General features: G+C 43.2%; 1 protein-coding gene across 2 annotated transcripts in view; it reads right to left on the reverse strand.

Annotated features, from left to right (window-relative positions):
* Window positions 1-7,094: 7,094 nt before the first annotated feature.
* The window catches only part of fbln2 (fibulin 2), a 39,789-nt gene continuing 31,006 nt past the window's right edge, over window positions 7,095-15,877 (reverse strand). For both annotated transcript variants that reach the window (XM_037490341.2, XM_037490342.2), the window contains 8 exons: window positions 15,450-15,587; window positions 14,535-14,678; window positions 13,616-13,744; window positions 12,313-12,438; window positions 11,528-11,644; window positions 9,973-10,101; window positions 9,514-9,637; window positions 7,095-9,242 (listed from right to left, as the gene is read on the reverse strand). In XM_037490341.2, coding sequence (XP_037346238.2) covers window positions 8,882-9,242; window positions 9,514-9,637; window positions 9,973-10,101; window positions 11,528-11,644; window positions 12,313-12,438; window positions 13,616-13,744; window positions 14,535-14,678; window positions 15,450-15,587 — 1,268 coding nt within the window. In that variant the 3' untranslated portion in view covers window positions 7,095-8,881. The remainder of the gene's footprint in view (window positions 9,243-9,513; window positions 9,638-9,972; window positions 10,102-11,527; window positions 11,645-12,312; window positions 12,439-13,615; window positions 13,745-14,534; window positions 14,679-15,449; window positions 15,588-15,877) is intronic.

Below are 15,877 nucleotides of genomic sequence, written 5' to 3' on the forward strand. Positions count from 1 at the left end.
CTCTGAGCAGCTGGAGTCCGGTATTGATCCAGAGCTAGGTCTCCATGAAGCACAAAACGGAGGATATAGAAAAGTCTCTGTTTCTCCTCACCAGCAGCTGAAGTTGGTCCCGTTTGTTGCTCAGGGAACGCACGTTGGAGAGAGATTCCCGGCAGCGGTGTGCGAGAACGACGCTGCAAAGTTGCACTAACCACTGATCCATTGACAGGGTTTATAAAAGGTGAACATATATTTTATATACAGATTGTTATTTTCTCAATATTGGTGGGGTCACCCACCCCCCCCCCAATGGATGCGTGGCTACGCCTATGTACGGTCAGAATGTTAGCGTAGGAAGAAAGAAAGTAAACCTGGGCTAAAGTGGTACCAAAGCATTGCAATGATATATGCTGTATAAGTTGTATGGAAGTGAGAATACATGACCTTCTCCATTTTGCTCCTCCGTGATATCACATGCATATTTCTAATATCTGTGATTCCATCTGAATGTTAGCCTCAGCCATCAATCCGCCAACAGTGTGGCTTCAGCCGAAGTCTTGCCAGAGGATTTAGTCTAGCAAATGGGGAACACGTTGAGCACCTTGCCGGCAGTTCTGCAAGGAGCCCTGGAGCCAGCAGACGGTGAAACATCAAGATAACAACGTGCTTCATTTAACACCTAACCTATCTACTTCCATCGCATTGGGCTGGACCAACTCCAGCAGGGATTGGTTACAACGCAGCGTGAAGAGGTGAAGCGTTTTGGAGTCAAACAGTCCAGAACATAGTGCTCAAGCTACCAGCCTCTTCTCCTACTGCATCTACGAGTGAGGGCCGAGCTCAGCTCTGTTCATACCTCAGATCAAAGCATGTCAGCTTTAGTGCTGGTACTTCTGGGTCACTGATCACTTTCATTGCCTTGTCTCTGATGTGCTTCTATTGGTATTTTATTTATTTATGTCCTTTTGAAGGATGTTTTGATAAGTTTGTAGTAAATTAACCAAATGAAATATTCGTTGCTTATTATTAAAAGGAAAAGAATTTGAATTAAAACCTAATTAAAAAATAGACTGGATTTGGCTGACTTTAAGAGTAAAACCAACAGAAACCTGCTGTCTGACGTTCACTATGGAAATAACTAACAGGATGTTTGTCCCTGTAACTGCACCTTCACTTTGCAGTGCTTCACAGTGGTATTTCAACAATGCAAAAAAAATCACAAGTAAAAATTCCACATTCAATAGTGGCGAAGGGGGAATAGGTTCATCACAGGCGTATTTACACTTGTCACAGCAGAGAAAGCACAGGTGAAACACTGTTGCCAAAGGTTTCGTTCCATTAACAGTTACAGGGATCCAGAATTAACACCACCAGGAAGTGTGTATTCATTTGTGGTTCATTCGTATCCAATTTTGTCACAAATGGAGCTTAAAATCAGACCAAAGGTCTGAACAGCTTCTATAAAATCCCATTTCTTTACATACATTAAAATAAATGGATGTTGAATATAAATGGTTAATAGGTATCACCCATTTTCAAAAACAAATGTGCCTCGGACATTTGAGAAACTCTGCTCTCATACATTTATTATCCATCACTTGTTTTCAAGTGTTTGTACTTCCCAGAAAAACAGATGCGCTAAACACCTGTAAGAGTTCAGGTGTTAGCACAATGATGGGACTAGAGGTCTGATAGCTATTACGTTTCTGGAAGGACCTCATCTCATATATTTAGTTGTCTTGATAAACCTTTGACGTGGAGGCGGAAAAGGAGATGTCCCACCCTGACGTGTGTGGGATGCCGGATGTGTTTTGGCTTCTGCAGAGAGGAAAGAGGCCGCCCAGTACCAGCTCAGCAGTTTCCTGAACAAATGATGCAATCAGGTAAAACAAAGTGCACCCTTTTATGTCTTCTTTGGAGATGGCTAATGGAGCTAACAAGAGATTGGATGTTGGACCTGTGTCCGCTGGCTGTGTGACCAGGCAACCTGCCTCCTAAAACCTGCCACCTGTGCATTCGCAACGACACATCAAGCAAAACATGGTTTCTTACGAATGATGACACAGTTTTAAACTTTGTAAATTCAAACAAATACTAATCACAACAACAATGTGGTTCGGTCATGGTGTCTCCATGGTGAAAGTCCTGTGTTTGTTTGAGATTTTCTATAACCACCATACTTGAGACATTTGTATTAGATTTGACAGTGTTTAAAGTATTTCTCAGGGAGACCGATGTGATTTTTTGTAGTTAATTCACCACCATTGCTAGTATCTCCTCAGGCTTCATCAAATGGGTGAAATCCCAACTTTGTTTTCATGAACTCTTTTTATATTCCGCACTGTGACTGTTGTCATTTCCAGTGATTGTGTGTGAACAGTGAGCCAACACCCCCTCCTATTGGTGAAAGGGTGTTTCAGACCAGTTTATTTCTTTAAAACCCTTAAAGGTATTTCTATGGGCTTCACATGAGATCACATACCTAAATAATAAAACGGCACATTACTCATGGGATAGCGGCATTTTAATTTAGACCCTGTTTTTCCTTCGCAGTAAGACTGACCCGTCCTTATCTTCATTGCTTTTATCACCTATTCTAGTGCTACATTTAGTGTGTTACACCCTCCATTCCCACCCGGAAAGTGTGCTCTGCTACCTCCCAACAGATAGCCTGTCAAATGGAAAGTAGGGAGGATGAATCTCTCACAGGTCACTATATAAATAAACAATAGTCTGACCAATACAAAGGGTCACGATAAGAATTATCAGAGATCTATTTCGGTTCGAGCTATTGGGTGGTGCTCCGTGAATTAATGGACAAACAACACAAAGTGTTCCATCATCATGAGTGACCTATCAGCTTTGGTCATCCTTGGAATCCTCACAAAGTGTTTTAATGATGATGGTGGACACCATTGATCACCATCATGATGATCGTGGTGTTTTTTGAGCTATGTTGACTAAACCTGTTTAGTCAACATAGCTGTCCTCTTGTTGCTTATCTTGCTCATGTTCTTATGCTGTAGCTTATTAGCAAAAACCTTATAAGCACATCTCCGGTGAACACAGGATTGGTGCTTTTTTGGGAATTTTTTAGACTTTTTCCAGATCTGTTGATGAAATCCACTAATAATTAGCAAATAGAATTGGGCAAAGAAGAGCACAGTGACACTGTGTCAGTGGAGAAAGCAGAAGTCTCCCAGTGTTCCACAGTGTGTATTGTCTCTAACTACTCATCCATCACAAACAAAGTTACATCCCGGGGGTCGTCAGTTCTTGATGTACGGCGTCGTTAAATTAGCCCAGCTGAAGCACAATCCTGGATGTGAGCAAAACCGCACCCATTGAATCACACGTTGGTACTAAAGAGATCAAGTAGAAGTTTAATCTGTCCATTTGTTGTCCATTTGGGGACAACGTGCTTCACCAATGCAAAACCAAGGCACTCACAGAGGTTAAAAGGTGTCTCTGGAGAACATTGATAAGACCCCTTCATTTGGGCTAAGGCGTGTGTGTGTGCGTGTGTGTGCCGTTTCCCTCCACTGGAGCGCAGAGCGGGAGAAGCTGCAGAGACGGCTCCGGGATGCACCGAGCTCATCAAAGCCATCTGACTCACACGGAGTCAGGTCCGGTTACCTGTCCGTCCTTCACGGCTTCCGCAGACAGTGAGGCCCTTCTGTGCAGCACTGTGCTCTGCAATAACAGCATTTTCTGTAAACAGGGACTAATCAAAGGAAAAGGCAACGTTTGGAAACAAAGTCGTGCAAAGAAGAGCGAGATCATCGCCACTAGACCGGGCTGAGCTGTACACAGTGGCCGTGTTGCTGCCTGACTGGACTCGCCGGCATGTTACAAGGGGTGTTTGGTCTGGTTGACAGGCCCACATTTTCACTGATTGCTTTGTAAGCATTGCACACCAAAAGCAATGGGTGGCTGAAACTGTCAGGACACAGCTCGTTGTCATGGTTATGCAGGCAGGTGGACCCACATGCAGAAGCAACATGAACTGAAGAGACATGATGATTCAAAGAACTATGACAAACACACAGGTATGCATAAATACATACACTGTAGATGCGGAGAAGGAATCCCAATAACGAGACACAACTTGAGCAGGGGGGGAAATACCACATTGGGCCAACTGGAGACAAAGAGGGTGTGGTGAGAAAGCTGAAGGCAGAGCCAACAAGGCTAACGCGAGGCATGTGTTCAGGGGGAAATGAGGCTAATGGGGCTACGACAACACAAAACACAGGCTGCAATAATACAATATACAAATGCAAAAGTAAGCACCCAAAAAGTTACCAAAAAGTTACACTGCAGACGTTTCATGCAAAGTGGCTCCTGAAGGACCTGAAACACTGACATCAATGTCCATGACCCTCGCCGGCTTCCTAACATCAACCCAACCCAACGGCTGAGGGAGGCCAGCGCTCAGCACCCCCATCATCAGACCTACTAAACATGGGCGTATCTTCCCACCGGTAGAATAACCCACACCTCACCAAGCATGGAAGATCATCAGGAAGCTCATGGTGGTGGAACGAGACCTTCTTAACAGTCAATAGCTTCGGCCCAAAAACATTTGTGATTATATTAACTTCTAAAACCTGTGTATCAGTGTTTATCTACGACCTGCGAGAGGTTCACCCTCCCTACTTTCCATCTGTTCGCTGTTATGAAAGCACACACACACACACGCACACACACACACACACACACACACACACACACGTGTGGATTTATAAACTGTAATGATCTTTGGTGTTGTTTGGAGGCGCTATTGAGGTAAACCTGCACCTTGACCAGTAGATGGGGATGTCAGCATACTGTCACAAATAGACGAGAAGAGTGGAAAAAATAAGTGACACCAACAATCAGCAGTTTGATTCTGTTGTGGTCTGTTAAAAAATCTTGGACGAAGAACTTCAGAAATCATTGAATTCAAGAAAGTTTGCTCCTTGGTATAAACCTCAGACCCGGAACTTAAAGCAAACTGCGGAAACTTAAGCGGTTATGCCGTTCCACCAAATCAGAAGACAACGTTAAAACATGTAAGAAGGCTCTACGTAACGCAAGATATATTATTACTCATGATTAATAAGAAAAATAAAAACAACTCCCGGTTTCTCTTCAGCACTGTAGCCAGACTGACAGAGAGTAACAGCGTTGTCAAGCCGTGTATTTCCTGTGGACCTCAGTAACGGCTTCATAAACTTCTTCAATGACAAGATTCTGACTATCAAAGAGAAAATTGATGGTCTCCTGCCTCCAACCAGAGCCGACCCTTCTTCAGATGTAGGAACCTTGGATGCAGCATCAAATCCTTGAGAAATCTGTCTCAAATCAATTAGGTGACTTTCTGCAAAACAATGCTTTGTTTGAGGATTTCCAGTCAGGATTTCGAGTGCATCATAGCACAGAAACGGCACAGTGAAAATTACAAATGATCTTCTACTTGCATTCGACCAAGGACTCGTCTCTTTTCTTGTCTTGCTGGACCTCAGCGCCGCATTAGACACCATTGATCATTGTATCCTGCTGCGGAGACTAGAACATTTGATTGGTATGAAAGGAACTGTACTTTTTAATTGTTTAAATCCTATTGTATCGATCCCAGTTTGTGCTTGTAAACAGTAAATCCTCGAAGACCACCAATGTTGGTCACGGAGTCCCACAAGGTTCTGTGCTTGGACCGATTTTATTTACCTTGTATATGCTTCTTTTTGATACTCAACTGTATCTGTCGATCAAGCCAGAAGACACCAACCAGCTTGTTAGACTTCAAGAATGTCTTGGAGACATCAAACTTGGATGACCTGCAACTTCCTGATGCTAAACTCGGAAAAATGACATGTAATGTAAAGAATCTTGGAGTTCTCTTTGACCAGGATATGTCCTTCAACTCTTATATAAAGAAGACTTCAAGGAGTGCCTTTTTTCATCTACGTAATGTATCAAAAATCAGGAACTTCATGTCTCAAAGTGATGCAATAAAAATAGTTTATGCATTTGTAACTTCTAGACTGGATTACTGTAATTCTTTGTTATCAGGCTGCTCTTGTAAATCTCTTAAACCTCTCCAGTTGATTCAGAATGCTGCAACACATGTATTAACAAGAACTAAGTAAAGGGATCATATCACTCCTGTATTAACTTCTCTGCACTGGCTTCCTGTTAAATCAAGAGTAGAAATTAAGGGACCTACAAGGCACTTGCTGGTGAGGCACCGTCTTATCTTAAAGAGCTTGTTACACCGTATTGCCCTACAAGGCATCTGCGCTCCGTAAATGCTGGGTTACTTGTGGTTCCTAGAGTTTTAAAAAGTAGGATGGGGGCCAGAGCCTTCAGTTATCAAGCTCCTCTTTTGTGGAACCAGCTTCCACTTTCAGTCCGGAGGGCAGACTCGGTTAGCTCATTTAAGATAAAGCTTAGAACTTTCCTCTTTGATATCTCTTATAGTTAGGGCTGGCTCAGGTTAGCCTGGACCAGCCCTTAGTTAAGATTCTTTAGGCCTAGACTGCCGTGGGACTTCTTAGGACACACCGAGCCCCTCTCTCACTCTTACTCCTTAATCCGCTCCTTAATCCACATCACTAATTCAGCTTCTTTCCGGGAGTTTTGTGTTTTCTCGCCTAGCAGGTCTCCGTAGATTGTAGTTCGGTCTGGACCCTGGTCCTGACTTCTACTGTGGCCCTCCTGCCACCTGCTGCCACCATCATCATCATCATCACCCCTGTGGTTGTGGTTGTCCCTGCAGTGGTCCTGCTGTACTCTTGGCCTGCTACTTGCAATTATTTGTATCCTTTCTGTTAGAGGAATTGAATGTATTGTACATCCTTTACATTGTCAATTCTGTACACATGACATCCATTGTAGTCTGTCCATCCCGGGAGAGGGATCCCTCTTCTGACGTTCTCCCTAAGGTTTCTTCACTTTTTTCCCCTTTGAAGGGTTTTTCCTTTTTTTGGGAGTTTTTCCTGTGCCGATATGAGGGTCTTGGGCAGAGGATGTTGCATGTGTACAGATTGCAAAGCCCTCTGAGGCAAATTTATAATTGCGATTTTGGGCTATACAAAATAAAAGGAATTGAATTGAGTTATAATATCGCGTTTTTTAATAAAAAATAGAGGTTGTGACACAGAGTGATTCTCTATTGAGGGACACTGAACTTTCACAGTGCAGTTTGCTGCAGCTCGAGCACCATGAATGAAGAACAAACACAAGTTTTATACATTCCATCATGGGGCGTAGTTAAAACATGATTTTGTCTGATATATTGAAACATAGCTGGCTCTGTGTGTGACCTTCATGTCCATTCATAGTCATTAACAAATATGTTGCTCAGTGCAAAATGGTCCTCTTGTTTCAAATCAGAGAAAGATGCTGAACAAATTACATTGTGTCATTGCTACAGAAAGCGTGAGTATCTATGTTCCAATACACCCTCTGTTGACACTCCTGGGTCACGGAGGAACACGCTTTTATCCAAAGCGACTTACATTGCATTTTAACCCATGGGTTACATTTTGCCAAGGGAGCAATTAGGGGTTGGGTGTCTTGCTCAGAGACACTTGAACATGGCACATGGGGCAGCCAGGATTCAAACCACCAACCTTGTGGCTCCCAGCGCATCACACTACTCCATCCGCCACCATCGACCCCATCTATGATCATTTGTATTCTAGACTGCTCATAAGATTATACTTTTTCATGAAACACTGTCAAATCTTATTATGCATATGCAGAAGATATAAGATGTTTCCAAAATACTCTTCAGTTGTTAGGAAAATACCAGTTTGATGATGATTTGTTGATGGGTTTATAGATACAATGTAGTGTGAGGCCTGTCTGAAGGTACAACGGCATGAAGAATTCCTGCAGGCTGCACAGATATGTGTGTAGTGGATACATGACTGATTTTAACCCTGAGATGTTATGATACAGTAACACAGAGTGATCCATCCAGTAAGAAAGGAAGGAATATGACAGTTAATAAAATAATCAACAGTTACGCTACATTTTATTCTCAGTGCTATATGAATGGTTCATGTTTTTTTGTCAAGTGGATTGAACTGAATTACCCTTCCATCCAGATTAAATCTTAAAAAATGCACATCAAATAACAAAAGAAACTATTTTAAGAAAGTTGCTACTTTTCTATAAATACATAAACAAATGTGGGTGGTGGCTATGGAGGCCCAAATGGAACAAAAGTAAAAACAGATCTAAATGAATACATCATATGAATGAAACGAGATGCAGCACCAATCAGCTGATGGAATAATATTTGTTATGTTTACTCCTGTTTCTAACAGACAAACAAACACTCACGCAAAATGCTGTTTGAGCAAATTATAAAAGTTGAAAAATAGCTACCGAATTAGGTCATGTGAAAAAATATATTTAATTTATTCATTTTGATTTTTCTAACCAACTGAATGAAGAGAGACAACAATATTTAAAATACATAATTATTTGATTACTATTTAATTCATTTATTCTTGTTTTCGGCTGGCCTCGCACATTCAGTAGTTATGCCTTATAACTTCTAGTGTTACTTTCTTCAGAACCTTCTTCAGAACATTTACATATGGAGGTTAAAGAGCAAGACAACGCGCTAAACACCACCCCAGACCTGTGCAGTAACCTGTGCAGCAGCGCGCCTCCAATCGCTGGGCAGACTCAGACTACAGAATGGTGGGGCATTAACAAGTCCAAAGGATAAAAACACTTTGATAGATGAACTCTGAGGAGGCAATGAAGACAACCTTCTGAAGTCAAGACACGCGATAAGGTCTCTGGCAACAATTGACTGAAGATTTGTGAATGTGTTTGAGTGAAGGGAGGCGTTACAAAAATAGCACCGAAACCCTCTCCCCCCTTTGAGTGTCCCCTGATGTTACATGGCGCTGGCTGTGATGAAGACATAGATCCTGGCCAGGAAGGAGGTGACTGTCCCCTGTCTCAGCAGCTTCATCTCCACATCTATCAGGAAGTCTTTGGGCTGGCGGACTTGTCTCTGCAGGTAGACGGCGCCCATGAAGCCGTTGAGCTTTCGGGTGCTAAAGTAGCCCTCCTTGTTGCCTTTGACGACGCTGATGACGACGTGGTCGCCGGAGTAAGCGGGGGACGGTCCGATTCGGAAGATCTGGGCGGGGACGATGATGTTGGTCTGGAAGCTGAGCTGGTAGTGCGTGATGCGGACCGGCGCCTTCTGGCAGTCTAAGGAGTTGCTGGGGCAGTTGGTCCGCTCGCAGCGGCTGGAGACGGGTGGAGAAGGAGAGGGGAGAGGAGGGCGAGGGGGGACATTGTAGTGTTTGGGCGGGTTCGGTAAAAACAGATATATTCAGTATCTTCCCCCTTTTGCCAGGGTTATAAATCTTAAGCTACCGACATGATTTATGGGCGGGACCTCGATACCGAGGCTCCACCCCCACCTGAATCAGAATGCCTCTGAACACAGAATATTGCATCATCTAGTTTCGTAAATGCATTTGGGAGGAAAAATAGTTTTAAGATGTTGAGACTCACTTGTCGGACACCTTCTTGTAGTTGTGAGGGCAGTCCAAGGAGAGACATCTGAACCCCCCATGGAGGTTATAGCAGGTCTGTCCTAATGAACAGTTGTGGGAACCAGCTGAGCATTCGTCCACATCTGAAAAAGACAACGAATTAAACTGTCAACATTGTGATATGGTCCTTTACAGCTTACACTTGTAATGCATTGTTGTCATGTATTGCGAGATTTCTTTTGAGAACACAGTATTCCAAAAAACATTTTTGGGGGCCTTTTTTGAGACTTTCTGATTCATATAAATCATTTCTTGAATTCTCTTTGTAAAAAAATGCCAAAAATGTAATCAAAATTAAAAACAAGAAACCTTTTCTGTCCTGGAAATATATGAACATTAGCATAGCTCTAATAAGATCATTTGCATATCATGGTTAGTCTTACAAGTCGGACCAGGTCACAGGTCACTGAGGCCTCACCTTTGCAGGTGCGTCCATTAGCAGACAGGACGTATCCACGAGGAGGACAGGCGCACTGGTAGCTGCCAGCGACGTTAACACACTTAAAGGTACAATGGTTCCCGAGGCTCTGAGAGCACTCGTCGATGTCTGTAAGGACACACACACAGAGCATCAGTTGGATCGGAGCTGTGTGTAGTGACTGAGGATAAGTCGTTATAATATCTTCCAAAAGCAAATGAGACTTGCAACTGGAACAGATTAACTTGTGTCTCTCTATTTCGGTGCTGACAGAAGAGAACGTCCTGTTCCCTTTTCTACAGATGTATAGACAACAAAAGAGACAGCAGAATGCTAAAATATTTTTAAAGCTTTTGTTGTCATTTACAGATTACTTCCTTGCACGGGAAACCTGTACGGGGGATTCTTATATAGCTTAAATTAGCATTCCAATTAACATCACAGATGAAATGAATTACAGATGGAGCATGCTAGCCAGGTAACGCTGTGTTAGCAGCTGGAATGTTGAACCTGTGGTCCACCAACATCTTCCACATCCAGTTTTGGGTAGATTCGTACCTCTCAACATGAATATAGTAATGTAGAATGGAGGGCTGAGCCTATGTATGCTGTAGACCAGGGCTATTCAATTACAAATTCAGTTGGGCCAGATTTTCAAATCGAGAAAGGTTAGTTGGGCCAGTCATTTCAGCGTTTCTCTTTTGAATTTGGTCAGTTTGCACAGCAAAAGGTGCATAGAAAACAAAAGAGCTAACTGAACAGAATCTGAGGTAGCTCCTACTTTTTCCACTTACAAAAGAAAAGAAACTGACCTAGGCACCTCCTGCCTAGGCCTACCTAAGCTACATATCTGACCTAAATACTAAGTACATAAAACAAAAAAGTGCACAATAGGCAATTCACAATATCATTAAGTTTCCTTTTGAAATAAAATAAACATCTTATATTTGACCCATGCAGGAACATCTCAAAGTGCATAAAAATAAAAAGTGCGCAGTATTCACAACTATAACTAACTACACAAGGTGTACTACTGCACATTGAGGGAACATATTTTAAATCACCAACATGTGTGATGACACATGCCACATTATATTGATGTAGGTAGGCTACATTTATCCTGCTGACTTAGTGGGAGAGGTGACATTTTTTGTTTTGAACGAGAGCAGTGACTGTTGTCAATGCAATCCGGAGGCATTGATGGACGGTACGGTCAGTCAGGGAGCCACGAGAGTTGCTTTTTATCGAGTTCATGTGTGAAAAACTTGACTCACATGTGTACGTTGATCCAAACATACTGAGGATGACGATCGCTACTCTACACGGACACCTGGCCAACAGTAGTGTGTGAATGCTATTGAAGGGCGGGTCTTGGCGTGGCCATAGTGGGGGAAAAAATATCGCTGGCGGGACCTTATTTTCTCTTTTATACTGTCTATTGCGGAACTACGGGCTGGGCCACTCTGAGGTTGCTTTCGGGCCGCATGTGGCCCGCGGGCCGCCAATTGAATAGCCCTGCTGTAGACCTTCCTACCCCTCCGCCCTTCGTCATTACCTTCACAGGTGTGTCCGTCCTCTTTCAGGAAGTAGCCTTGGCGACAGTAGCATTGGTACGAGCTGTAGATGTTGGCACATTCCTGGCTGCAGGGACTTTGGTCACACTCGTTTACGTCTAAGCACCGAAAAGACAGAAGACAAGATTGGAATCTTACTGTTTTTCGAGGTTCTGCTTTTTTCTTTTTGTTAACGAATCCTATAAAAAGAAGCAATTTGAAGATGATTTATCTTATATTAAAAGGCTCTATGAATACTCTCTGATTACTGCAAACATGTCAATGACAGAAGAAGTGTATATACAAATATATATGAGACTCAAATATTTGTTTTAATTCCCAGTGATTTTCCAAAACTGCAGGTCAGCAAATGTTACTCAAACAGGAGAGAAGTGTATATTTTTGGGAACTATTTTCAGTGGGGTAATACATATTTGGTAATACAGTAGTAATAAAATAACGACAGAGTGGAGCTTTATAGACCAGAGGAGAAGACACTATGCGTGTCAGTAGAGAACAGTCAAAAGGAAAAAGTACAATCCTACTCCTGGGGATGTGCATTCAGCATATTTGGAAAGTTTCTAAATTAGTTTGTATGCATGCTTATAAAAGAAAGACAAGCTTCGAGATTGTGGAGCAAATGAGACATCACTAAAAATGGAATAATGTTGCTTCACAGGTGGATAATGCTCCGGCGCACCTTCTTGGAAGCACAGCCTCGTCTGTGACGCCTCAGCTGCAGCGCTTGGAGCAATTCAATGATGCCCACGTGAGAGACGGAGCTTACCTTCACAGTTCTTGCCATCGGGTGCGAGCGAGAAGCCGGCTGTGCACGAGCAGCGGTAGGAGCCCGGCGTGTTTTCGCAGGTCTGGGCGCACAGCCGGCCGGTCTGGCGCCAGCACTCATTCACATCTGCGAGTGCAGGAGGACACAAACCGTGAGGTGGCAGACAGATACCTTCGGCCAGGCCTCCTTCAGGCCGCCCATTTCTCTGTAAGATCCCTCATGGAGCGAATGCTGCAGTTGATTTTAATCCATCTCGCCCTCGCTGGTTTTAACCAACAAGTTTTTACGACAAAAACATAATTGTTAATCGAGAAATATGGTTTCATGGACTAATATCGGACCCCATTTATTAGGAAAAGCAAACGTGTCCTGGCTGATTAGTCGATATGACTTAAAGACCTCTATCTTTAAGTCAAATGTAGTATGACAACTTTGCAGCTCTTCCATGAGGCCCATTCTGATCATTGACCCTGGCAGGGTTTCTCCGGGTCGCTTCCTTCAGAGCCAACAGGAGAGTTTCCTTCTTGAGGTATTTCATTTTGCTCATTCATACCTTTCCCAAAAGGGACAGTTATGACAAAAGAAAGAACGCCTTAAAAATACAGAATGTCCCAACAACTGTTTCTGCTCCACACAAGTCTTTTAGTGGAGAAAGAAAAGGTCAGACAGACACACAACCAGGAGCTTGTACCTCCTCGTTTGCTCCCAAGTACTTAAATAGTTGATCTAAAGAGCCACATATTCTGAAAAATACTAGAGCAGACCTGAAGGAAAATGATAAGATGAGAAATAAAGAATTCAGTCTTCTTCAAATCCATTGCCATAGACTATGGTCATTTGATTTTCATCATCAAATGGAATATCTGATCATCGGTAGTTAACTAAAAAAACAATTTTTGCCTCTGTTCCTCCTCCTGTTCTTTATCCTGTTCTGCTCTAGCTGGGGGGTTTTCTAGCCATGTTTCTGTAGTTCTATTCCATATCTACCTGCAAGTTTATTTTCTTATTTCATTGCAAGACCCTGTTTTTGCTGCTGTTCTTGATCCTGTACTTCCTACTTGTACTTGTTTCGGTACCTGTCTACCTGTTCTTTTCATTATTTCTATGCATGTACTTGTTATTTTTAGTATGTAAGTATGTTTCAATCTACTAAAGTAATGTGTACATTAGGATTGCAGTGCATTGATTCAGCCTACATTTTGTTGCTCAAACTGGGCACTATTTATTTCACAAAGAGCTTTATTTCTTTCGGAATAATCTGCGATGGGACAGTTTTGACAATCTGCTCACAGAGCAGACCTACCTGTGCAGGCCTTGCGCAGGGCGTCGTACTGGAAGCCCGTCTGACAGACGCAGCGGTAGCTGCCAGGGAGGTTGTGACAGATCTGTCCCGCTCCACAGCGGTGCGTCCCCGTCTGACACTCATCAACGTCTGAGAGTAAGAGAAGGTGCGTCAGCAATAAGCCCCTCTGCACCTGACTCAACCCAACCAAGACGCCTAGAGCCTTGAGTTGTTGTCGGTGTACTTTAATCAAGCCTAACCATTGTTCTCATTTGTAAAATATATAGATTTTCAAGTAATTTCAGGGAAAACGTGTGTGACGGCTTTGAGCTAAATGCTAATAGGAATGTGCTATTGAGACCTAAACTTCTACCTTGTTAACCATCTTAACAAGAACCAAAACCCTCCTTGGTACCCATGTACAGAGTGTGACATCTGCCGTGCAGATGGATAATGAATTGGTTTATTGGCGAGGATTCTGCTGGACCAGCGTTCATGCTAATTCAGAACTATAACTACTAATATTTGAATTTCTGCTAATGTCCACGTCAGTCCAAAATGTCCTCTCTTCATCATTTTATACTACAACAATTTGGTGTAAATTGTAATAAGTAGCGATTTGTGAGGTCAAGGTGACCTTTGCCCACCAAATTCTGATCAGTTTGTCAGATAGACGTATTTGCAAATATAAAAACTTGAGTCTTTTTTTGTATTCCACGGTTTCTATAAACACACAAATATTTTGTCTGCATTTATTCATATCGCCACTCATTTGATAATTCGTCCTTCACTACGATTGACTGACGTTAACCAGCGGATGTTAAAGCTCATTCTCCCCTATCAGCGCATTCTGACAACAACTTGAGCGCTCGTGTCTTAACCAAACAGGACAGCGATGCTTTGGTCGCCGGCCTCCCCCGGGTCAAAGGGTAAGTCTCACCGACACAGCGGGCTCCGTCGGGGCTGACGTGGTGGCCGTGGCTGCACATGATGACCTTCTGCTGGCACGTGTAGGAGCCCACCGTGTTGACACAGTTAAAGCCCGAGCTGCACGGCTCACTCAGGCTGCTGCACTCATTCACGTCTGCAAACACACGTGACCACAGTTGAAGAAATGTCACGCCGAGGGGTGGTTGCAGATTTAATGGTAGAAGTGGGGGTGGACCAAATAATAGAAACGATGGGAGTAGTATTTTGCATGTTAGTATCAGGAATACAACCAGGCTGAATTGCAATCAGTCGTGTGTGTTACATGTGAATCTATGAAGTACCTCAAAGCGAATTTTATTTTCATATAACAGCAACGTTTAAGGGCCTAGAATGTGCAGCATTTAACAGCTAAAGAGAAAGATTCTTCATTTGGCAGCTACAGTACTACTACTGGTATGTATGAGCAGGAGGATGATTGACTACACTTCTGTTAAAACAATGTTGTTATTTTTAACTATTTATAGTTAGAAAATGAAAATATAATGATGTTTCCCTTATAGATGGAATCATAAGCTCGACATTGTCAACAAAACTCTGTGGCAATCATATGCAATTATGGCAGTTTTTTGACATTCATCAGGACTATTGTTGCATATTTTAAATTAATACTTTAAACAATGTGCACCCTTAGCGAGCCCTCAGGTCACAAACTTCTCAGTCCACATGTCCATTGGGAAAATGGATTGTGATGTCATCAATGAGTTGTGTACTCAAAGTAAAAGACATCCCCCCCCCCCCTCCCACACACAGCACCCCCACGCCTTTGGACTTCATATTACCTCCTTTTAGTAATATTAGAAATAATTGCTGCCATTTGCCAGCACCACGTAGCAGAAAGCTGGAGGCGCTCTGACGTGTCTCCTACCGACACAGTTTCCATGGGGGTCCTGCGTGAAGCCGCTGATGCACTTGTGCCGGGGTTTGCAGAGGAACGACCCGGCCGTGTTCTCGCACACAAAGCCGGCGCCGCAATTGTGGATCCGCAGGGAGCATTCATCCGCGTCTGCAAGACAAAACGGACCAGATCAATTCAACAGGAGTCACTTGATTTAAAACGTGCTGCCAAGCTGCCTCTGAGCGTGTCAACAGGACAGCAGGTGGCACTGTGGCTCAAGCAAACAGGTGCGGCATCCCAGGAACCCCCCCCCCCCCTCCCAATAAAGATCCCGTATCAACACTCTGCAATTAGCAGAAGTTCTACATAACTTCCTAAATGACAGTTATTGAGTGTGATGAGTGATGGGCGGGAGTCTGGACGTGGTATTTGTTCCCTGTTTGACACTCACGTCCTCT

The sequence above is a fragment of the Pungitius pungitius genome, chromosome 8 (assembly GCF_949316345.1).
Source record: "Pungitius pungitius chromosome 8, fPunPun2.1, whole genome shotgun sequence".
NCBI lineage: Eukaryota > Metazoa > Chordata > Actinopteri > Perciformes > Gasterosteidae > Pungitius > Pungitius pungitius.